The sequence below is a fragment of the Monodelphis domestica genome, chromosome 6, assembly GCF_027887165.1.
Source record: "Monodelphis domestica isolate mMonDom1 chromosome 6, mMonDom1.pri, whole genome shotgun sequence".
NCBI lineage: Eukaryota > Metazoa > Chordata > Mammalia > Didelphimorphia > Didelphidae > Monodelphis > Monodelphis domestica.
This window is the reverse complement of record NC_077232.1, coordinates 56,048,540-56,074,075: the sequence shown is the minus strand read 5'-3', so window position 1 is coordinate 56,074,075 and position 25,536 is coordinate 56,048,540. Positions and strand designations below refer to the sequence as shown.

The following is a 25,536-nucleotide window of genomic DNA, read 5'->3' as shown; positions in this document are numbered from 1 at the left end:
CATGGCTTGTCTCTATGATATAGAGTCAGAAAATGCGGCATCTGCATAGACCTTCTGCAGTGCATGTGGGTAGGGCTTTTTCTTTTTTTCTTTTAGATGACATTCTCTGTGCCCTGGGCCATTGCAGATCCTCCTTTTCTCTCCCTCCCTCCCGCCTCCACTACACTCCCCTCCCCCTCCCCCTCCTCCTCCATCAGAGGGCTCTCCAGCCAGTGCAGGATCAGAAGGGTGTGGGTGGGAAGCAGCAGGATACCTCACTTTGTTTCTCTGTCCCCAAACAGTCGAGGGGAGCTGCAGATAGAATCTCAGATTCTATCATATTTAGTCTCCACCTCCTCCTTTTGTGCAGAAAGAAATTCATGCCCAGGGAGGGTGAGTCACTTGCCCAAGGTCACAGAATTAACTTCAGAGGAGGGACTTGAACCCCAGGATTCTGGATGCTAAACCAGAGTTCTGGTTATTGCACCACTGGGGCGGGGAGTACGGGCTACAATCTCCTAAAAAAAATAGGAGAGCCCTGGCCACGCCCCCTTTGCAAAGGCAAGGTGGAGCGTCGGGTGGGAGGGCGAGCGGGAGGATGGAGGTGCGCCCACGTGACCCCCTCCGCCCGCTTGCGGAGCCGGAAGAGGGAGAACCAGCTTTCGCGCACGCGCACAACACCTCCCACTTTCCGGCTAGGCTTTGCTTTTGCCCCAGAGCCCCTCACTCCGGGCCGCGTGCGTGCCCGCATGCGTGCGTGAGTGAGTGCGTGCCACCCGGCCCGAATCCCTTGCCCTAGCGGACCCACTCTTGCCGCCTCCATCCCCGCAGGTTTCCTTCTAGCCGATTGCTCCCTTCACGCGTGTGGGCGCGCCATGTGCTCCCTAGCAACGGGCGTCACCGGTGGGTATCCCCTTCCCTTTAGCAACTGGGGCCTGCTACGGGCCTCGGCCTGCCCCGCGCGGCCGGCGGGTCCTGAGTCTGAGGCCTCTGACCTTGTGTTGTGTATGCTTCTGTCAGGCGTCAGGCCCCGGCTGCAGGAGGCTGAGGAGGAGGAGGAGGAGGTGCCCGGCTTGTCGGACAGCGGAGACGAGGTGGCCTGGGAGGATGAGGAGGAAGAGGAGGAGGCGGAGCCGCCCCGAGACAAACAGCAGACCCCCTGCCTGTTCTGTGACAGGTTCGTTGGCTGGCCCCGGAGGAAGACCTGGGTGAGGGCCCTGGAACTGGCAAGGCCGAGCAAGCCTCAGTTTCCTCACCTGTTAGGTGCAGATTCGGAATTGTAGCACCTACCTCACAGGGTTGTTGTGAGGGCCACATGAGTGCATGGTTGTAAAGAGGCCTTGCAGACTTGGGCTGCAGGACCGGCGCTCCGATCCCATGTTCGGAGTCTAGCGTGGGATTCCTGACAAGTCTCAGTTAACTCAAATGTAACCTGAGGGAGTTGGACTACACCTGTATTGTGCTACCTGATCTCTGATCCATTCTGTCATCAGGACACCCCACCCCAACCCAGTTCAAGTTAAATCGGCAAGCATTCCATCATCACCCACTATGTGCCAGGCACTGTTGTGTGACAAACAAAAAACCTGGGCTTATAAGAAAGGGAAAGAACATTCCCTGCCCTTTAGGAGCTCACAACCCCAAAAGGGAGACAGCCTATAAACAACTCTTCATAGAAAACAACCTATCCATAGCATAAATTGTAGACATGCTCAGAAAGGGAAGGCACTGTAATGTTAGGGAGCTCCAAGAAAGGATTCTTGAAAAAGTGGGACTTAAGCTGAGAGTTGAAGGAAGCCAAGAGGCAGAGATGAGGGTGAGTGCCAGTGAAAAAACCAGGAGGTAGAACATAGAATATCACATATAAGAATCATCAAGGAGGCCAGAGTCCCTAGAGTGCATGGGGTAAGGTTAAGAAGACTGGAAAAGTCAAAGGAAGCCAAGTTATGATGGGATTTCAACACCAGATGATTTTATATTTCTTTGAGGAAACCACTAGATTTATTGAATGGGGATGGAAGGGAGGATATAGGTTTAAATCTATGTTTTAGGATGAATTGGAAGTTGAGAAGAGAATAGACTGGAGTGGGGAGAGACTTATGGCAGGGAAACTTAACTATCTGGCTATAGTAATATATTGGAGTTAGGCAATGAGGCCTTTCCCCAAAGCTTTTAAAGAAAGGATTTTAGATTCATTTCTGGAGGCAATAGGGAACCACTTCAATTTATGTATGAGAGAGTAACATTGTAGCTATGCTCTAGGAAGACCATATTGATAAGCTGAGTAGAAGGTAGGGTTAGAGTGGGGAGAGTCGAGTTCTCTTCTACCCCTAAGTTTTTGACCTTGTTATATAAAATAGTATATAAGTATCACTGAGAGTTCTTTATATGACCACCATCAGTCTTAGGAGATACCCGTGTAAGACCCTTAACCTATTCAAGGATAGCAGCATGGTGTGTTGGAAAGACTGCTCTAGTCTTAGCTTTGCCACTTATTATTGTAACTTTGTAATTAATAAATCTTTTCTCTATATAAATATCTTAGGCCAGGCACTTTATATCTGTAGGGCAGTTTCCTTAGCTGTAAATGAGGGTATGAACCATATGACCTCAGAAGTTCCTTCTATTTCTGACTTAAAGTCACTTTCCTTCTTTGGGTCTCAATTTCCAACACTGTTAAATGGAGAGATTGGATAGATGAACTTGTAGACTTCTAAACCTAAATGCTATTAAAAAAAAGTCATTTTAGAGTTCAGAAGACCAAATTGAGAAACAGTAATTAATGGTATTAATTCTGAGTTAGGTTTCTCCTAAATAAGTTGCTTAGGCTATCAGTGCTTCAGAATTCTCATTTATGCTATTTGCTTAAGTGGACATCTTTGTATTATGCCTCATACTTTCCTTCAATGAGTTTATTGAAATAGATAGCCTAGTACTTGGATCCTCCATTTTACAAATGAAGAAACAGGATTAGAAAGGTCAATCCAATATTTTTACTGGTGGCTTTGGTGAAGACCTGAAGAGCATGTTTATTTAAGTCTTTAGATGAGAGGTATATGTTGAGTGACTAAAATTGAGATCCCAAAAGTTTTTGACTAACTAGGATTAAGATTTGAGTCAGTTCAGATGAGATTTAATTGGGTTTAATGTAAAGTCCTGTACAAGGATTCAAAAATTAGGGTTGTACAAGTATTGATTAGGGAAAGTATAGCTAGAGTTGTTAGTGGACTGCCTATTAGATGAGTGTGACATAGTTGCAAAAAAACCTTATATTTTCTTGGACTGAATTAGAGGAAGTATAGGGACCAGAGCAGAGAATTTTGTCCCACTGAATTCTGCCCCTGTCAGCTCATTTGTAGTATTTTGTACAGTTTTAGTTGCCTTATTTTTGGAAATGACATTGACAGAATAGGCTGTATTGACACGAGGGCAATTAGGGTGATGAAGAAGGTATTTGAAACTATCATAGAAGATTCATTTGAAAGATGTGGTTATGTAAAACTTGAAGAAAAGATATGAGGATGCATATTTTCAAATATTTGAAAATTTATGTAGAAAAGCCTTTTTAAATATATATTTTGACTTGACAATGAGTAGAAGTTACCTAGAATCAGGGTTTAAAATGATATATGAAGAATGAACAATCCAAAGATGAAGTGGGCTTTCTATGAAGGTAATATCTTCCCATCAATGGAGGACCTCAAATGAAAACTGACTACTTTTAGGGATATTGTAAAGGGAGTCCTATTTTAGATATGAGGAGTCTTCATTTGCTGGAAATTATGATAGTAAGAGAAAATTCCTCCTAGAGAAAAAAGGTGAGGCCCAAGTCATGATTCAAATGAGAAAACATGCCAGATCTGTCAGAAATTGGAATTTTTCAGAAAAGTCTAGGCATTGAGGTGAAAGACTTAGTAGTGGGAGATAAGGGAGGGGAAAGGAGAGGAGAATAAAAATTTATATTATACCTGCTACATGCTAGACACTATGTTAAGTGCTTTACGGGTATGTCATTATGAGGTAGACCTTGTTATTATCCCAATTTTACATTTGAGGAAATTGAACCTAATAAAGGTTAAGTGATTTGCTCAGTATCACAAACTAGTAAGTGCTTTAAAGCAGATTTGAACTCAGATCTTCAGACTTCATATTCAGCCTACCATCTACTACTGTGTCACTTATCAGGAGATATAGATAGATCATGTGTGTATATACACATGTACATAATATACACATGCATGCATGTGCATCTATATATCTATTAGCTGTCAGAGAATCCAGGCAAAATAAATAATTTTTTATGGTGTATATCTCCCTTGCCCTACTGTGGTGGTAATGCTATGGGAATGAATATCTTCTAGATTCTATGACCTGTCCAGGTTCCCATGGCAAGTAAATATCAGAGCTCTTGATCCAGATGAGTCTCTTGGCTCCAGTCTTGTACTGTCATGCTCTATGAATAATGCTGTCTTGTTACTTATTAGGGAAATCGGACTTAGAGCTCAAAGTGACCTTCAAGGTTATCTTTTTAAGTACCTTTTGGAAGTTAAGTTTTTCCCCCAGGGCCAGTGTCAAGCATGTGTCCTCTGGCTTCCAGTCCTGTGCTCTTTCCTCTACATCACACTCAAAGTCAGATATATTGCTTTGGAATAGCTCTGATGAGTATTACAGAGTGGTAAAAAAGTTTAATTCAAACTATAAATGATGCACGTGTACTAAGAATATATAATATATTTAATCAATTGTTCTCAGCAATGCTATTCAGTATAGTTTACTTTCTGCAAAGTCCTAGTCTTTGTGTCCTTCAGTTTTGCAAGTCATATAGTAAAAAAACTTTGGATCTCACGATGTCCATGTACGTTTGGAATGCCAAGTAGGTTTGGAACACTATAAGATCATTTTGGAAGCATTCAAGTCCTGTGGGAATCTGCCAGATTAATAAATTGTGCCTTACACTTTTTTTCCCCAAAAGTATTCTGTGCCAGCCCAAAGCATATAAAAGTACACTTTGCTCTTTGAAGAGAAGGGAAGAATTCCAACTAGAAAATATTTTTGGTCACTTTTACCTGAGGGGGGGAGGGAAGCTTTTTGTGTCTATGATGTTTTATAATGCACAACCTCAGGAAATCCAAATTATTGTAATTTTGAAGACAAATGAGCTTTGGTAATAAAAGAGCAAATATTTATATAAGTACTAAATAAAATTTAAACCCGGTAATGTGATGTAATGATAAGAATCCTGGACATGATTCAGAGTACCTAGATTCTTGTCCAGGCTATACTGCTAAATGGCTGAGTGAAGGTGGGCAAATTACAGTTAATATTATACCTTAGTTTCATTCATAGTTAGATGATTTTCAGAATTCCAACTCTTACATTTTGTGATTCTGAGGTCTTGTTTTTAGTTGAATTAATAAGATGCTACTTCTACAAAAGTCCTACTTTGATGCTTCATGCATTAAAGGTGACCCTGGGCTCTTGAAGCCTCTGCAAGTAGAAAGTAAGCCCTGGTAGGTTCCAAGAAACTGGAAAAGTGTGCAATTTTATTCCAGCTATAAATTGTCAGAGTGCCAGGCTAAATGTAGAGATGTTAATTACTAGAAAGTTGGAGAATTTTTGGTAGCAGTAACCCATGAAAAAAAAAAGGACCAAAAAATACCTCTCACTCTGATGCAAACTTCTTTTGCAGTGATAAGTGGCATGTCAGAATAGGGGATAGAGAGGTACTGAAGAATGGCATAGTTTTGTTTTTTAAATCCTTCTTTCCTAGTTTCAACTTTTTTTTAATTTAAATTTTTAATTAAATTATATTTTTTGAAATTTGTATTTAGGCAATTTAGAACATTTTCCCTTGGTTACAAGAATCATATTCTTTCCCTCCCTTCCCCCATCCCTTCCTATAGCCAACATGAATTTCCCCTGGGTTTTACATGTGTCCTTGATCAAAACCTATTTCCATGATGTTGATGTTTGCACTGGGGTGATCATTTAGAGTTTGCATCCCCAATCATATCCCCATTGATCAATGTAATCAAGCAGGTGTTTTTCTTCTGTGTTTCTACTCCCACAGTTTTTCCTCTGAATGTGGATAATGTTCTTTCTCTTAAATCTGTCCAAGTTGTTCTGAATCACCGCATTTCCACTAATGGAGAAGTCCATTATATTCGATTGTACCACAGTGTATCAATCTCTGTGTACAATGTTCTCCTGGTTCTGCTCCTTTCACTGCATCAATTCCTAGTGGTCATTCCAGTTCATGTTGAGCACGATAGTATTCCATCACCAACAGATACCACAATTTGTTCAGCCATTCCCCAATTGAAGGGCATCCCCTCATTTTCCATTTTTTTGCCACCACAAAGAGTACAGCTATGAATATTCTTGTACAAGTCTTTTTCCTTATTAACTCTGAGGTACAAACCCAGCAGTACTATGGCTGGATCAAAGGGCAGACAGTCTTTTAGCGCCCCTTGGGCATAGTTCCAAATTGCCCTCCAAAATGGTTGGATCAATTCACAACTCCAGCAGCAATGCATTAATGTCCCCACTTTGCCACATCCCCTCCAACATTCATTACTTTCCTTTGCTGTCATGATAGCCAATCTGGTAGATGTGAGGTGATACCTCAGAGTTGTTTTGATTTGCATCTCTCTGATTATGAGAGATTTGGAACACTTTTTCATGTGCTTTTTAATAGTTTTGATTTCTTTATCTGAAAATTGCCTATTCATGCCCCTTGCCCATTTATCAATTGGGAAATGGCTTGATTTTTTGTACAATTGATTTAGCTCTTTATAAATTTGAGTAATTAAATTAGACCTTTGTCGGAAGTTTTTCTTATGAAGATTGTTTCCCAATTTGTTTCTTCCCTTCTAAATTTGGTTGCATTGGTTTTGTTTGTACAAAACTTTTAAATTTAATGTAATTAAAATTATTTATTTTACATTTTGTAATTTTTTTCTCTTAACTCTTGCTTGGTCTTAAAATCTTTCCTTTCCCAAAGATCTGACATGTATACCATTCTTTGTTCATGTAATTTATTTATAGTTTCCTTCTTTATATTCAAGTCATTCATCCATTCTGAGATTATCTTGGTGTAGGGTATGAGATGTTGATACAAACCCAATCTCTCCCATACTATCTTCCAATTTTCCCAGCAGTTTTTATCAAATAGTGGATTTTGGTCCCAAAAGCTGGAATCTTTGGGTTTATCATAGACTGTCTTGCTGAGGTCACTTACCCCAAGTCTATTCCACTGATCCTCCTTTCTGCTTTCTGTCTCTTAACCAGTACCATATTGTTTTACAGTACTGCTTTATAGATCTGGGACTGCAAGGCCACATTCCTTTGCTTTTTTTTTTCATTATTTTCCTGGATATCCTTGATCTTTTGTTCTTCAAATTGAACTTTATTATGATTTTTTCTAATTCAGTAAAAAAGTTTTTTGGTAGTTCAATGGGTTTGGCACTAAATAAGAAAATTAGTTTGGGTAGGTTTGTCATGACCATGAGCAATCAATGTTTTTCCATTTATTTAGATCTAGTTTTAATGGTGTGGATAATGTTTTGTAGTTGTGGTCATATAGTTCCTGTGTTTGTCTAGGCAGATAGATTCCTAAGTATTTTATATTGTCTAGGGTGATTTTAAATGGAATTTCTCTTTCTAATTCTTGCTGCCTGAATGTTTTGGAAATATCTAGAAATGCTGATGATTTATGTGAGTTTATTTTATAACCTGCAACTTTGCTGAAGTTGTGGGTTATTTCCACTAGCTTTTTAGTGGATTCTCTAGGATTCTTTAAGTAGACTATCATATCATCTGCAAAGAATGATAGCTTGGTCTCTTCATTGCCTGTTTTAATACCTTCAATTTCTTTTTCTTCTCTACTTGCTACTGCTAGTGTTTCTAGTACAATGTTAAATGATAGAGGTGATAATGGGCATCCTTGTTTCACTCCTGATCTTATTGTGAATGCTTCTAATTATCTCCATTTTTGATGATACTTGCTAATGGTTTTAGATAGATACTGTTTATTATTTTTAGGACAGGCCCTTCTATTCCTATGCTTTCTAGTGTTTTCAGTAGGAATGAGTGTTGTATTTTGTCAAAGGCTTTTTCTGCATCTGTTGATATAATCATGCGATTTTTGCTGGTTTGCTTGTTGACATGGTCAACTATGTGGATGGTTTTCCTTATATTGAACCATCCTTGCATTCCTGGTATAAATCCCACCTGATCATAGTTAATAACCCTTGTGATCACTTGCTGGAGTCTTTTTGTTGGTATTCTGTTTAAGTTTTTTGCATCTATATTCATTAAAGAGATTGGACTATAGTTTTTTTTTCTATTTTTGACCTGCCTGGCTTTGGAATCAGTACCATATTTGTGTCATAAAAGGAATTTGGTAGAACTCCTTCTTTGCTTATTCTGTCAAATTGTTTGCATAATATTGGGATTAGTTGTTCTTTGAATGTTTGATAGAATTCATTTGTGAATCCATCTAGTTCTGGGGATTTTTTCTTAGGGAGTTACTTTGATGGCTTGTTCAATTTCTTTTTCTGATATGGGGTTATTTAGATATTCTATTTCTTCTGTTAATCTAGGCAATTTATATTTTTGTAAATATTTATCCATATCACCTATATTGCCATATTTATTGCCATATAATTAGACATAAATTTTTGATGATTGCCTTAATTTCCTCTTTATTAGAGGTAAGGTCTCCCTTTTCATCTTTGATACTGTTAATTTGTAAAGTACCAGCTTCTAGTCTTTTTTTTTTAAGCAAAGGATCACCGTTTATTTACTAACCCGCTAGGTGCTAGGGCTGCCCCAAAGGAGGATCCGTGCTGCCTTGGCTAGGGGTAAACCTTTTATAATATAGTTGGCTAGCATGAATTGTTGAACAATAGGATGTGGTGATTTGGCAGTTGCAGCTAGCTGAGGGGTTCACAATACAGGGAATGTCTGCTTAGCTGCTGGAATGGTTATGCTGACTTGGGCAAGAGTTTACTCCTAGTCCCCAGAGGGAGGTTGTTCTGATCTCCTTCATTCCCTACTTCTACTATACATGAGGAATCTTCCTCATGCGACCGTATCCTCATAAGAGGATTCAGTGGGAGTCAGAGTTTGATATTGCTGGTGAAGCATATTTGAAGGATTGGTAGCTGATGCATTGTTAATTCAGACCTCAACTGGTTTAGTCCTCAGGTACCAAATGACAGTATTTTGTTCACACCAGTTTGAAGCCATTATGTCAAAATTTCACACTTGGGCTTTTTCTGACCAATGCATAGCTAAATATATAGTTCTTCATGGGAATGAAAACACACAAATGAAGAGTTGTAATATTTTAAATCTAGCCACACTATGACCTGATTTGCCTACAAATGTAGAGTCATTACATGACTAAACTGAAGTAGTCTAATTAATAGAATAAGTAAGGCTGCATTTGAAAGATACACAATTAGACAATCCTGACCTTGTACTTTATATAGATGGTTTGTCTTTCATGCAGAATGGTATCCGTTATATCACTTGCAAAGAATGATAGCTTGGTCTCTTCATTGTCTATTTTAATATGTTCAATTACTTTTTCTTCTCAAATTGCTACTACTAGTGTTTCTATTACTGGGTTAAATAATAGAGGTTCAAGTGAGCCTCCTTGATTCAATCCTGATTTTATTGAGAATGCTTTTACTATATTCCCATTGCAGATGATGCTTGCTGATGGTTTTAGATATATACTATTTACTATTTTTAGGAAAGTCCCTTCTATACTTTCTTGTGTTTTCAATAGGATTGAGTGTTGTATTTTGTATTGAGTGTTTTTCTGAATCTACTGAGATAATCATGTGGTTTTTCTTGGTTTGCTTTTTGATATGGTTAATTATGCTGATGGTTTTCCTAATATTGAACCATCCTTGCATTCCTGGTATAAATCCCACCTGATCATAATGTATAACCCTCATGATCACTTACTGCAGTCTTTTTGCTAGTATTCTATTTAAGATTTTTACATCTACATTCATTAGGGTGATTGGACAAACGGTGGGAGTAAAAACAACGTGGAAAGGCAACTGCTTGACTACAGGGGTTGAGAGGATATGACTGAGGAGAGACTCCAAATGAACATACCAATGCAAATACCAACAGCATGGAAATGGGTTCAGATCAAGGACACATGTGAGACCTAGAAGAATAACGCGCTGGCTATGGGAGGGGTGGCGGGAGGGGGGGAGGATAAAAAAATCAGAATCTTGGTTTGGCATTGATAGGTGGCCAGTTCCTTTTAGTTTCTCTCTGTTTTTCTGTGAGAAAATGAAACTCCTTTTGCTCCAAATTTGGAGGTAAAGCTTTCTGCCCCTTGCAAAATGACTTTGTCTTTTTTCACTAATGGTCTTTGTGAGGCTGTGTCTCTTAGCCTCAGTGCCTTCTCTGTTGTTGACTTGAAATTTTTAATGACTTTTGACCTAGTGTCTCCCTGATCCCTTCTGTAAATGAGGCTTGAACACACTTTTCTGTTCTGGAGACTATCTCTGCATGGATACATGTTTGCTCCAGTGAGGAACATCCTGGGTGAAGGCCATCCTATTTAGCAGGAGGCCAATGTTGTTTCAAGCAACCCTGTCCATTGGGAAACTTTTTTCAGCATTTTGATTTCTACTCCTAAGCCTGCCCTTTCTTTTTTCACTATTCCCTTCTATATCAGTGTTTTGTTTTTAATCAGTTCCCCTAATGCCCACCCTTATTTTATTTCCCTTTATATCCCACCTCCTTTCTTATTCCCCTCTTATTTTCTTTATAGTCTTACAGTCTTTTTAAACTCCCCCTCCACCTCTCCCTCCCTTATATTGCTTCCCTCCCCACCAGTCCATTTGTTACCTTTCTACTTCTCTATAGGGCGAGAATCAATTCTCTGCTCCAGTGGATCTGATTGTTCTTCCCTCTTTGAGTCAATTTCAATGCACATAAAAATTAAGTATTTACTATCTCCAACTTCTATATCCTTCTAGTGTATTCTCCCCTCCTCCTGCCATATGCTTCTTTAAGACATAAATTTACCCCATTTTGTTTCTTTTTCTATTTCTCTTATTATTAACCTCTTTTTTTACCTCTAGTTTTATATTGCTATTATCACCTGGGTAGCTGGAAGAATTATACTTAGAGGGAACAGTGATAGAAAGGGCAGGCTTAGGAGTAGAAATCAAAATGCTGAAAAAAGTTTCCCAATGGACAGGGTTGCTTGAAACAACATTGGCCTCCTGCTAAATAGGATGGCCTTCACCCAGGATGTTCCTCACTGGAGCAAACATGTATCCATGCAGATATAGACATGTGTGTGTGTGTGTGTGTGTGTGTGTGTGTGTGTGTGTGTTGGCATTTCATCCTATACAGTCTATCACTGTTCCCTCTAAGTATAATTCTTCCAGCTACCCAGGTGATAATAGCACTTTTTTAAGAGTTACAAATATCCTCTTTCTTGTAGGGATACAAATCATTTTAATTTATTGGGTCCCTTAAAATTTTTTGTTTGTTTTTAACCCTTTCTTAATTACCTTTTGGCGATTTTCTTGAGTTTTGTGTTTGGCCATCACATTTTCTGTTCAAGTCCAGTCTTTACTTTATGAATACTTGGAAGTCTTCTATTTTATTAAATGACCATACTTTCCCCTGCAAGAATATAGTCAGGTGCTGTGTAGTTGATTCTTGGTTGTAGACCTAGTTCCCTTGCTTTCCAGAATATCATATTCCATGCCTTTCAGTCCTTCAGTGTAGATATAGCCAGAGCCTGTGTTATCCTAACTGTGGTTCCGAATGATATCTGAATGACTTTTTTCTTAGCAGTTTGTATTATTTTTTCCTTGCTCTTGTAGTTCTTGAATTTGGCTGTAACATTCCTGGGTGTTGTCAGTTGGGGGGATTAAGTACAGGAGGTGATCTGTGGATTCTTTCAATCTCCACTTTTCCCTCTTGCTCTAGAATGTCAGGGTGGTTTTTCTTGAATAATTTCCTGTAGAATGATGTCCAGGTTTTTTCTTTTCTTGTGATCATCTGGTAGTCCATTGATTCTTGAGTTGTCTCTCCTGAACCTGTTTTCTAGGTCTTCCATTTTGTGGATGAGTGTTTCATATTTTTTCATTCTTTTGATTTTGTTTTATAGTTTGCTGCTGCCTTATGAAGTCATTTGTTTTGAGTTGTTGGGTTCTAGTTTCTAAAGACTGACTTTCATCCCTGGCTTTTTGGTCATCTTTCTTCTGGTCTGATTCTCTTTGGAGGTCATCTTTCATTTCCTTTGCCTTATTTTCAAGCTGATTAATTTTGGCTTTCAAGACACTATTTTCTGTTTCCAGATGGTTTATTTTGCTTTTTTAAGTTCTTTTCCCAGTTGTCTTCAGCCTCTATTGTTTTTTCAAAATGTATTTTGAGTTCTTCCAAAGCCTGTGTCCAATTCGCTGGAGTTTCTGGGTTTTTACTTGGTGTTCCTTGATCCTCCTCTGTTCCATTTGCTCTTTGTTCTTTACCTGGATAGAAGCTATCGATGGTAATCTCTTTTTTCTTTTTCTGTTGTTTACTCATTTGCCCCTTCTTCCCTCCCTGTAGTTGCCTGTGGTCTTGCTCCTCTCATTATGTCCTGGATCTGTGGGTTTGGGCTATTCTATCCTGAAGGAGTTTCTTCTCTCTTCTGCTGATTGATCAGGTTAGTCAGATCTTCCCTGGCTGACATTAGAAACTGAAAAGGAGCTGGTCTTCCTGCCCTGTTGTCAAGGTTGTTGCCTGTAGTTTGTTGTAGCTTTTGCCCTTGGAGCTTAGTCAGCAAGGCTCTCAGATCAGTCTGTGGGGTAGGAGTGTTGGAGCTTGAGCTTCTCTCCCTTCTGAAGGCTTCTTATCTGCCCTATTGATGAGATTGAGCCAGGGAGGAGGAGTTTATCTGCAAAACTGGATGTGCCCTGAGAAAGGGGCGGGGGGGGGGGGGGGGGGCGCCGCCAAGATGGAGCATCTTGGCTGCAAATAGGCTGCCTGCTCTGCACTTCTCCTTCAGCTTCATGTATGCCCACTTGTGTTTTATGCCTTGAGCCTGGCACAGCTTTGCCGACAAGGTACTCCCTCCGGATAAGTGCCCTTGCCTGCCCAGAGATTCTAGCCACAGCTGAAGGCTCAGCACTGTAGGTGGGGGAGGGGTCCTGGGACCTTCCTTCTTCCTTTTCGGTAAACCCACATGTTTTAGATTTCAGGCTTTTTGGTCGATGTACCTTTTAAGTTGGGCCCAGGAGGGTTCCCTAGCTCTGTCCTGTTGTTAGATTTGTTTTTCAGTCCTCTTGAAGCATTGTGTTTTTGATTGGTGAAGAAGGGTTTACAGAGGTCTGAACTGTTGCTGTCTCTAAGCCGCCATCTTGACTTCACCCTCCAAATATGTTCTAGTATCAGCTCTTAAGAAAGAAGGGCAAGGGCTAATCAGATGGGGAGTAAGTGACTTGCCCCAGGTCATATGGCTAAGGCATATAAGGCCACATTTAAATCCAGGTCCTCTTGAATCCAGGTCTGGCTCTATGCACTGTGCCATCTTGCTGCCCCCAGAATGGCATGGTTCTCTAAACTGTTTGTAAACATTAACTGCTTAAACCATATTTCCACGGTCACAGTTTAAGGAAACCACTCTTTTATGTATCACAGTTTATGCCAACAACTCTTTTAAATGTTACATTGTCCACAATTCAAAGGTCATTAACCATTCCTTTGTGGTATAAACTGTAAAAAATAATGTTGGAAACTTAATAGATACTTTGATAGATGGTTACAAAGTATCCTCAGTTGTAGTAGTGAGGTGAAACTCAGATGAGTTTCCCTCAGGGCTCAGTGCAAGGAAACGCTCTAGAGTCTCTCTCTCTATAAAATAAAGTATTTATTGAAAATATAGTATGGTATATAAGGATATAAACAAGGATTACTAAGATAAGAGAATCTAACTCTACCCAAAATCAACTGGTTCCACAAGGAACCTCTTTTGCTCTGGTTCCCAGGCTATTTTGACTCCCTGATTCTTACTAACCCCAAAACTCAACTATTCTCCAACGCCTAGCACTAATATCCTTATAAGATTATAAAATGTTAATTATTTCTCCAGTTTATAAGAGCAGCAGAGCCAGCTGACAGAGTCTTAGTAAACTAACTGTTGCTCTGCATTTTTCACCTAGGGCCCTAGAGCAAAACAGGATTTGTGTGGTCTTCCTAAAGATGAAATTAGTAACCAGCTGCAGTAGATCAATCACTAAATCCAATCCTAGTGTTTCCCTAGATTGGTAATAAGGAAAACACCAAGATCCTTTTTTTCCCCTCAAACTCCAATGAAGCAGTAGATAGCAGAGACACAGTAGTAGCTTGTCTCTCTCTCACACTCCAGAGAGCAACCGAGTTGTATCTTTACATGCAATTCAGAATTTAAGAAGAATGTCAAGAGGCCATTGGATAGAGTGGACCTCCAAAAGGGAATTAAGTATATTTTAATAATAGTGAAACAATTGGTTATAAATGTGAGAGTCATTTCAATATCCACTGACTTTATGCCAACAGAGGTCAAAACCAGAAACAAATGAGAAAGGAGGGTAATGTTTTAAATCAAACAGTGGCATGCCACAGTCTCAGAAGAGTTACAATTCCAGATATCCTCAAGAACAATGGAAGGCATGTGGTGGTTATAAGCAGGATACTATTAGCAGTAATAACTTTGTAAAAATTAAATTATATCTCTAATAATAAAAATATTATATTTTATGAGGTTTATTAAAGATTATTAGAAATCAAGTAATAAAGAAGATACAAATAGAAACCACATGCCCATGGCTGATTAGCCCATTCAAAATCCCCACGCTTAGCTTACCACTATACTTGCTACATCATTGCAATGGAAGAGAAGAGAGTGTGGGAGGTGTTACTGCCAGTTATATACAAATTGTGATCTTGCCTAAATTGAGACTCAGGTGACATTATAGGGAATTCTAGGAAATACCAAGGACTTCTGGGGAATGAATCCTAGGGTTCAAAATCTCCATTTATACATACCCCCCTGTGATTGTATTGGGAAACCAGTTTCCCCAAAAGGATCATGGAAACATAATCAACTTAAAGATTGCAGTAATTTGTGGATAAAAGGAAAAGAGAACAAAACCAATAATTGCTAGGTGCATTGACAAAAAGCCAGTTAGGGGCCAGTCCCCTTTGGCATAAGAGTATATATACAAAACAAATGCATTCAATCCCACACAGTTCAAATTGCTGCATCCCAAAGTTCACTCTGGATCTTATGGTGCAGCTTGTAAGTCTGTGAAGGCATCTTTATGGTGCCTTCTCTAAACTGTTCACTTTTTGGATTCGGAGAGTTAGCATGTTTCTTATCCTAAAATTACTCTCAAAAGAAATTTTTTTTAATATATTTTATTTGATCATTTCCAAGCATTATTCATTAAAGACATAGATCATTTTCTTTTCCTCCCCCCACCCCCCATAGCCGACGCGTAAATCCACTGGGCATTACATGTTTTCTTGATTTGAACCCATTGCTATGTTGATAATATTTGCATTAGAGTGTTCATTTAGAGTCTCTCCTCTGTCATGTCCCCTCAACCGCTGTATTCAGGCAGTTGCTTTTCCTCGGTGTTTCCACTCCCATAGTTTATCCTTTGCTTATGAATAGTGTTTTTTTCTCCTGGATCCCTGCAAATTGTTCAGGGACATTACACCGCCACTAATAGAGAAGTCCATTACATTTGATTATACCACAGTGTATTAGTCTCTGTGTACAATGTTCTCCTGGTTCTGCTCCTCTCGCTCTGCATCACTTCCTGGAGGTTGTTCCAGTCTCCATGCAATTCCTCCACTTTATTATTCCTTTTAGCACAATAGTACTCCATCACCAATGTATACCACAGTTTGTTCAGCCATTCCCCAATTGATGGGCATCCCCTCGTTTTCCAGTTTTTGGCCACCACAAAGAGTGCAGCTAGGAATATTTTTGTACAAGTCTTTTTGTCCATTATCTCTTTGGGGTACAGACCCAGCAGTGCTATGGCTGGATCAAAGGGTAGATATTCTTTTGTTGCCCTTTGGGCATAGTTCCAAATTGCCCTCCAGAATGGTTGGATCAGTTCACAACTCCACCAGCAATGAATTAATGTCCATACTTTGCCACATCCCCTCCAGCATTCATTACTTTCCTTTGCTGTTATGTTAGCCAATCTGCTAGGTGTGAGGTGATACCTCAGAGTTGTTTTTATTTGCATCTCTCTGATTAGAAGAGATGTAGAACACTTCTTCATGTGCTTGTTAATAGTTTTGATTTCTTTATCTGAGAACTGCCTGTTCATGTCCCTTGCCCATTTATCAATTGGAGAATGGCTTGATTTTTTGTACAATTGATTTAGCTCTTTATAAATATGAGTAATTAAACCTTTGTCAGAGGTTTCTATGAAGATTTTTTCCCAATTTGTTGTTTCCCTTCTGATTTTAGTTACATTGGTTTTGTTTGTACAAAAGCTTTTTAGTTTGATGTAGTCAAAATTATTTATTTTACATTTTGTGATTCTTTCTATGTCTTGCTTGGTTTTAAAGCCTTTCCCCTCCCAAAGGTCTGGCATGTATACTATTCTGTGTTTACCCAATTTACTTATGGTTTCCTTCTTTATGTTTAAGTCTCTCACCCATTTTGAATTTATCTTGGTGTAGGGTGTGAGGTGTTGATCTATTCCTAGTCTCTCCCACACTGTCTTCCAATTTTCCCAGCAGTTTTTATGAAATAGTGGATTTTTGTCCCAAAAGCTGGGATCTTTGGGTTTATCATATACTGTCTTGCTGAGGTCGTTTTCCCCCAGTCTATTCCACTGATCTTCCTTCCTGTTTCTTAGCCAGTACCAAATTGTTTTGATGACTGCTGCTTTGTAATATAGTTTAAGGTCAGGGACTGCAAGGCCCCCATCATATGTGTTTTTTTTTTTTCAATTATTTCCCTGGATATCCTTGATCTTTTGTTGTTCCAAATGAATTTTGTTATGTTTTTTTCTAAATCAGTGAAGAAGTATTTTGGTAGTTCAATGGGTATGGCACTAAATAGATAAATAAGTTTGGGTAGGATGGTCATTTTTATTATATTGGCTCGTCCTATCCATGAGCAGTTAATGTTTTTCCAATTGCTCAAGTCTAGTTTTAGTTGTGTGGAGAGTGTTTTGTAGTTGTGTTCATCTCTCAAAAGAAATTTAAACTTTGCAATTTAAAATAATAATAATTATACATTCCCCCCCTGAAGAGGGTGATTGAAAAACACAGGGATTACTTAGGGATGCATGGCTGAGTTATGAGGTGTATGAATCAATTGGCAAGAGAAATAAAAAAAAAAGCCATCAAAAAAGATCCAAATAAAAAAGATAATTTCTGGATGAAATATAGACTATCAAAGTCTTATGTGTAAAAATTCTAAGTAAAGGAAAAATAAATCTATAACAGGTCCTTGAATCAGGGCCCAATTAAAATGATGTAAGCAATTAAGCATTTACCCAGTCAGTAGCCAGGTCTACAGAAAGTTGTCTCATTATGAAAGAGAGAATAGGGACTAGATTTTAGGAGCCAGGTAGAAGCCAAATTTGAGATACTTGGAAGAATGTGGAACAAGGAAGACCTGCCTTTAACAGATGTTAAACATCCGCAACCTTGACCCCCCAAACATGTTCAAGTCCTCTTGTCATGGCTCAAAATTTTCATCAACCCCTTTGGGATTGGTTGGTCTCTTTGACCTTGTGCTCAATTGGCACTATGCAGTTTAGCTTTGTGCTTCTTTGGCACTGTGCAATGGCTCTTTTTGTATTCTCTTGTCCTAGAATCAGACAGAATCATTAAGCAAAAGTCCCATAATTTTTTTTAAACAATCAATGGCATCATTTTATAGTCTCAAGCTTTTGGGGTATGTATTGACATTATAGCAAATATATTTTAAACTTATATTACTGCAAAATCAAAACATCTTTATACTGGTGACATGTGTTTCAAATATAAAAAGGAGAGAAAAAATTTTAAAAAACTGAAATAGTATATTGCACATGCAAGCAAACTATAATAATAAAAGTTTTAAAAATAAAAAATATAGCTTATAATCATTGACACACTGTGTCAGCTAAGGAAATGTAGAATACACGGTTTCTCACCAAAAATGAGATCCATTTCCTCTTCATAACTGGTCAAGATACACTGTGAGTATAAGCAAATGATTTTCACAAGGTAATATTTTTTTATAAAGAACAGTAGTACAGCATGTAATGCAAATTCAAAAAGTTATCAATATCCCCAAAATTCATTATAGCCCAGTTAATTACAATTGCAAACAAACCTACTATCATATTTCACATAAGTTGCTGTATGACATTTAAAGAAAATGGATACTTGTCACAAGTTTTTCGGGTGTAGCAATTCTTTCAACCTTGGCTGAGATATTTTTTTAACAAAGTAAAACTTATTTGGGTCTAGAACATCACCAATAAATCTAGATTGTTCTGGTGGAAGTAAAGTGAGCTGAAGAGATTTTGAGAGTTGTTCTCTTTTTGGGAGACATCCAGGGGTACCATGCCCTGGGATTAACTTCCCAGCTCCTTTGGTATAAGACTGTGTGTGATGTCCTATCTATTCACATTTTTATAAATGTGGGAGGTGGGAATTATAATTGTATTTCACTTCAGCTACTAAAATGGACGTTACCTCCTGTTAGAGGCAGGCAAAATGATCAGTTGTTTAAAAAATCTAAAAATCATGTCTAAAGACCCCTTAAAATCAATTTGAGATATTTAGCTCATTACATTTTCCAAAGGTTGTTATACAATTGTAACCAGATTTGATGAAGTCCATCCATCCTCTATGTGACAATTTACAAAGTCAAAATAGAAAAAAGGCTTTTGAATAATATTTCTTCAGTATAGTTATAGGGGAAAAGCAACAGAATATAACAGTAGTTAAAATCTAGTACATTAAAATGATTTAGTGTAACAGAATAGTATTGAATACATTGATATATGAACTTAAAACCAACAAAATTAAATCTTAAAACAATCAGCAAAATGCAATAAAATACAGAGAGTTTTATAAAACATTGGAGTCTGAAAAGTTAAAAAATATAATGTCCATTCTCTTTAAAGTTCGTTTTTATGTTGTTTTTTCCCCCCATTGAGATTCCTTTTGTCAGTACTCTGGGATTTCCCATAGTGGAGAAGAACACGGGTTTTAGGAATCCCAAATTGGACAGGCCCAAATGGCAAAGAGTTGCAGGGAGATGAATTTCTCCCCCAAATGTCAGGTAAGATAAGTAAAAGGATCAGTGCACTCAAAAAATATCCTTTGAAATAGGCAATGCACTGCCCTCTCATAGAATACACCATGCTTGTGATCAACTTCCTGCTTGGAAAAGTCTCTTCTTCTCCTTGTTCCCCCCTGAGGTCCCCTGCCACATGGAGGCTAATTGTTTCCTAAGGAAAGAACACCCCAGATTTTACCAGTTGGTTTGTTATTCCAAAGACACAGAGGCAGCTACCAACAGCCTGGGTACTGGGGCTGGGCCTGGGGTGATCTGGCTTGGAGGCTGCAGATCAGTAGAGTTGCTGGGGCTGGGACCGGGGCTTGGAGAGCAATCTGGGTCAAGAAGATGGAGTGGATGGCTGGAGGCAAGCGTGGGCAGCAGGAGCAAGCTGAATCAAGAGAAGCTTGTGAGGGTGAGTGGGTGGGGTAAAAATCCTTGGCAGGAGAAACATGGCTTTAAAAAAAAATTGAGAAGTTCTCATTCGACTTGTGGTGGCCAGAACTGTAAAAATTAAATTATATCTCTAATAATAAAAATATTATATTTCATGAGGTTTATTAAGGATTATTAGAAATCAAGGAATAAAGAAGATACAAATAAAAACCACATGCCCATGGCAGATTAGCCCATTCAAAATCCCCATGCTTAGCCTACCACTATACTTGCTACATCATTGCAGTGGAAGAGAAGAGAGTGTGGGAGGTGTTACTGCCAGTTATATACAAATTGTGATCTTGCCTAAATCGAGACTCAGGTGAGATTATAGGGAATTCTGGGAAATACCAACGACTTTTGGGGAATGAAGTCTAGGGTTCAAAATCTCCATTTATACAACTTGCAGGTGACAAGATAACAGTAAGATCATTTAGAGTAAGAAATAATAGATGCTCAGTTTGAGTGTTTGTTGCCTTGTATACAGTAAAATATTAAAAGAACCAATGTGGCCCTTAGCACAGGAGATGGATCCTTTGTGGCATTATTACATAATAAGAAAGGGACAGGTAAGGTTTGTGAACTTTTGTCAGTGGAGGTGGAACTCACTCATCTCAAAGAGATCACAGATCCATTGAAGTATAAGATGAAATTATTTAATATTTGGAGGCAATCAGGTGGATCATTGAGTAGAGTGCTGGGTCTGGAGTCAGGAAGACCTGAATTCAAATACAGATTTTTAGATATACACTATCTGTGACTCTGGATAAGTCATTGTATATTGGCCTCGGTTTCTGTAAAATTATAATAATCTTACCTACCTCCTAGATTTTTAAGAGGATAAGATAATATTTATAGAGTTTTGGAAACAAAATGCTACAGAAATGCTAATTGTTATTTTCATTATTCCTTGGACTGTATTCCTTAAAGCCTTTGCTTGTGTTTTAGGTTATTCACTTCTGCTGAAGACACATTTTCTCACTGTAAATCTGAACATCAGTTTGATATTGACAACATGGTCCATAAACATGGTAAGTGTATTTTTTTTAGAAAGATTGGATTTTATTATATTTAAGATTAACCATCAATTTTCTTCACCTTTTGGTAGAATTTCTTTAAAGTATACTTAGAGTGACTAGCTATTGTTTTATAGAACTAAGACATTTTAACAATTGGAGATTATAGATTGATAATAGTTTGTGATCTAAAATCTTCTGACAGTCAATTAGCCTTTTAGTCAGAGCAGTGCTCTTCCAGGAAAAAAAAATAGGTTTTTCTAATGTCTCTCTGCTTATTTTAGTATTGTAGTTTAAAAACAAAGATCATTGTAAACAGAGTTCATCATCTGTGAATTAGGGTATGAAAGAATAAGGGTACATGGGGAGATTGGAGTTTTTGAGTTATGAGCTAGTCCTTAGAATGAAAATCTTCAAACGTAATTCAGAGTATGGATTGGATTAATGTTCAGGCCATGATATGAACTTTGAGAAATATTTTGTTTTCTGCATTAAAATAAAGAAAAGCCAATGGAGAAATAAAGCAATTGCTGACAGGGAAAGAAAAAGAAAAGTAATATATTTAGGAATACATTATTTTGAAAAGATGTAGTTTGTAATTTTTGAGTATGCTAAAGGGCCAACCTCACTGCTCATGCTCGTGATTTCACATCCTCTCTCCTTGGATTTTGCTTGATTCCTCATTCATGCTGTCATTGCATATCTCTTCTTTTTTTAAAAAAATAATAAATTTGTATTAATATCTTATATTTAAATCACCTTATTTTTCTCCCTTATCCTTCTCTCTGTGAACCTTTTTTTTTAAAACTAGGAATATTTTCTAAAAAAAAAAAAGAGGAAGAGGAAAAGGGATCAGTATCTGCTAATATGTTGAAAAAAAAAACCTGACAATATATATATAGTGCTCCACAGCTTTGAACCTCCTACCTTTGTAAGAGTGTGTGTATATATATGTGTGTGTGTGTGTGTGTGTGTGTGTGTGTGTGTGTCTCTCATCTTATAGCTCTTCTTGAGCTATGTTTGTTCTTTGTAAGTTTCACAACATTAATTTTCGTTGTTTTGTGATCATTATTCTTCCCATGTATATCTTTGTAGTCATTATATAGATTGTTTTCTTGGTTCTTTTTACATTTTTGTTGTTTGGTCTTTAGTCATGTCTGACTTCCTGACAAGACCACTTAGATCATAGCACACTAGGTCTTTCTGTCCTCCACTATCTCCTGAAGTCTGTCCAAGCTCAGGTTTGTTGTCACCAAGACACTATGTATCTTATCCTCTGCTATCCCTTTTGCCTTTTGCCTTTAGTGTTTCCAAATATCAAGATCTTTTTCAAGTTGTCTCTCCTAGAACAATTTTCTAAATTTTGTGTTTTGTGAATGAGGTGCTTCATATTTTCCTCAATTTTTTCATTCTTTTGATTTTGTTTTATAGTGTCCTGCTGCTTTGTGAAATCACTTGCTTCTAGTTGTTGTATTCTGGATTTTAAAGACTGGATTTCTTCCCTGGCTTTTTGGTCATCCTTCTGCTTCTTGTCTGATTTTCTTTGTAGGTCATCTTTCATCTTCTCTGCCTCATCTTTCATTTTCTTTGCCTCGTCTTTCATCTCCTTTGCTTCTTTTTCAAGCTGATTAATTTTGGCTTTCAAGACACTGTTTTCTGTTTCCAGATGGCTTATCTTGCTTTTTTAAGTTCTTTTCCCAGTTGTTTTCAGCCTCTCTTAATTGTGTTTTGAATTATATTTTGAGTTCTTCCAGAGCCTATATCCAATTCACTGGGTTTTCTCTTTTTTTGCTTAGTGTTCCCTCATCCTCCTATGTTCCGTTTGCTCATTGTTCATTGCCTATATAGAAGCTGTTGATTGTAATTTCTTTTTTATTTTTCTGTTGTTTGATCATATTTACCCCTTCTTTATTCATTCTCTACAGTTGCCTGAGCTCTTGCTCCTCTTATTATTTTTTTTTAATGATTTTGGGCTTTTCTTTCCGTCTTCACACTTGGAGTTTTGTAAGTAAATCTCTCAGTGCAGTCTGTGGGGGAAGGGTGTTGGAGCTTGAACTTCCCTGCCCTCTGGAGGCTTTGATGGGATGAAGTCCAGCAGTCTGTGGGGGAAGGAGTTTTGGAGCTTGAGCTTCCCTGCCCTCTGAAGGCTTTGATGAGATTAAGTCATGCTGGGTTGCTAGATGTGCCCTGAAGCCAAAACCTGGGGGGGGGGCCATATGGAATGTCTCTGCTGCTGCAACTATGCCTCCTGCTCTGCGCTCTGCATTTCTCCTCTATCTGCCTCCCTACTGTCTGTGTTGGATGCCCTGAGCCTGGTACAACTTTACTCGCAAGGTACTTCCTCCGGACTAGAACCTTTGCCTGCCCAGAGGTCCCAGCTACCACTGGAGGCTTAGTGCTCTAGGTGGGGGAGGGGTCCCGGGACCTTCCTTCTTCCTTCCCCTTAAACCTGAATGTTCTCGAATTCTGGCTTTGAGGGGACGTACCTTTTAAGTTGAGTCCAAGCAGGAGGGTTCCTTGACTTTGTCTTATTTTTAGGTTTGATTTTCAGTCCCCTAGGAGCACTTAGTTTGTAATTGGTAAGGAAGGGTTTTCAGAGGTCTGAATATTTGCTGCCTCTATGCCACCATCTTGACTCTGCCTCCTCAAGGTCTTTTTCAGTGAGTCCTGCCTTCTCATTATGTAGCCAAAAAATATTTAAGCTTTAGTTTTAGTATTTGAACTTCCAGTGAATAGACTGCATTGCTTTCTTTTAAGTATTGACCGATTTGATCTCCTTCCTGTACAAGGGACTCTCAAAAATCTTCTCTAGCACTACAGTGCACAGTTAAAAAATGTTGATTCTGTGATGTTCGGCATTCTTTATAATCTAACCCTTTCAGACATACATTGCTATTAGAAAAAACACAGCTTTGAATATACAGACTATGATTTTAAATTTGTTCTTTTCCCCATAGTCATTATATTTGTTGTTTCTTACCATACAGTAATATTCCTTTGCATTTATGTACCATAATTTGGTTAGCCATTTCCCAGTGGATGGGCATCCATTTTGTTTCCAGTTCTTTTCTGCTGCAAAAAAATGATGATTGAAATATTTGGGTATATGAATGTGAAGTTTTTGTTGTTTTGATTTTTTCATTCAGGAATTAAACATTGAGAAATGAAAATTTCATATACAAAGTAGAAAATGAAAAGATTATGTATAAATTCACCAATCTCAATTACATAAAGTTTATTTAAAATGTCTATGTAGAGATACACACATGTGCATATAAAATAAATTCAATCATTTTTTCAAAGCTTTCTTGCTTGTCTGGTTCCCCCTTTTAAAGTAACTTTTTTTTTTTTAAAGTGACTTTTTTGAACTTTTGACACCATTTCTCCAACTCCCTTTTGGGGCTCCCTTTTATGTATTATCTTCTGGGCCAGCCCCTCACCCTAGTGTCACAGATTCTTTACATTTTCTTGGGCTAGAAAAATTTCTCACCCCTACCTTTTGTTAGCTGGGTTTGAATTTTATGGGTATATTAAACTAATAAATGTCATTAGACTTAATAGATAGACCCAAGTATAAATGGATGACCTAATTTATGATATTTATAAATTTCTTGGCAGAAATGTGAGAGTATGGCATTAATTTATACACATATGAAGAACAAACCAAAAAAAGGAAACTTAGATTTTCATATTCCTTATATTGGGGAAATCACAGCCATTGGAGAAATGCTTATCCTATCAATCAATGTGCAAATGAAATATTTTGAAGGTGTCTTAATATCAACAACATTCCTTTGGAAAAAAAATGTGTTATTTGCAAAAAAAGTATAACACTAGATTTTTACTTGTTTGAGCTGGGAAAAAAAGATGACTTACCAAATTACTACTCCAGAATTTGATGAGAGGCATTATTTTAAAGTTGTTTGGAAGAGCATGTTAGGAGAGATTGGCTATAATGTTTCTTCTACTGTCTTCTCTCTACCCCTGGATGTCAGAGATATTTAATACAAATACAAAGTTTTATTTGTCCCAAAAGTCTGCTTTGCTTCTTGTCTTAGTTGCTTTATGAACAAATAATTCATTATTTGATTAAAAATTCACCCCCTAGTAATAGCTATGAGAGATACTTGATTTAGTTTCTTCTAATGTTTTTTTTTTGTTATCATCTACTTCTCATTCTATTCTAATCTGACTTTTAATCCCAACTCTTGGTTACACTGCCCTCTCAAAGTTTCCAGCAATACCTTAAGTGCTAATTTCGGTGACTTTTTCTCACCCTTCATTCTGTTACCTTCCTGATGCTTTAGTGACTAGTTTCCACCTCTCTTCTTAGATACTCTTTGGATCTCAATAACACTGCTTTTTCTTGATTCTTCTCCTACTTCTATGGCCATTTCTCTTTATCCTTATATTTTGGATCCTTGTCTTCCTGCCTTTTGTGTAGGGATTCTCCTAGTTACTGAACTTTTCTCTTCATCCCTTGAGATCTTTTTTTATTGATCTCATCAACTTACAGAGGTTAAGCTTTTCCAAAGTGATCCATCACAGTAAGCATCAGAGGTGGGATTTGAACTGTAAAGACAATTTTAGCGTTGTGACTTAAAATCTAGTTTTAATTGGCCCCCAGGGAAAATCCCAAATAATAAAATACCCAAGTCAACTGGAGATTTATGGTGATTTAATTGATATAGTGGAAAGAGATTAAGAAGAAGGAAGAAGGAAAGGTAGTAGGTTTTCTCCCACCTGGCTAGTGCCAGAAGGAAGACCAGAAGCTCTAGAAAG

The 25,536-nt window shown here is 38.0% G+C and overlaps 1 protein-coding gene across 2 annotated transcripts in view; it reads left to right on the top strand.

Moving 5' to 3' along the window:
* The first annotated feature begins 578 nt into the window (after positions 1 to 578).
* The window catches only part of PRMT3 (protein arginine methyltransferase 3), a 158,796-nt gene continuing 133,838 nt past the window's right edge, over positions 579 to 25,536 (top strand). The window contains exons 1-3 of one of the 2 annotated variants that reach the window (XM_007497161.3): positions 579 to 882; positions 1,000 to 1,156; positions 20,687 to 20,769. In XM_007497161.3, the coding sequence (XP_007497223.1) occupies positions 855 to 882; positions 1,000 to 1,156; positions 20,687 to 20,769 (268 nt within the window). In that variant the 5' untranslated portion in view covers positions 579 to 854. Of the gene's footprint in view, positions 883 to 999; positions 1,188 to 20,686; positions 20,770 to 25,536 lie in introns of those variants that run through there. The other variant, XM_007497162.2, reaches the window with a different exon arrangement.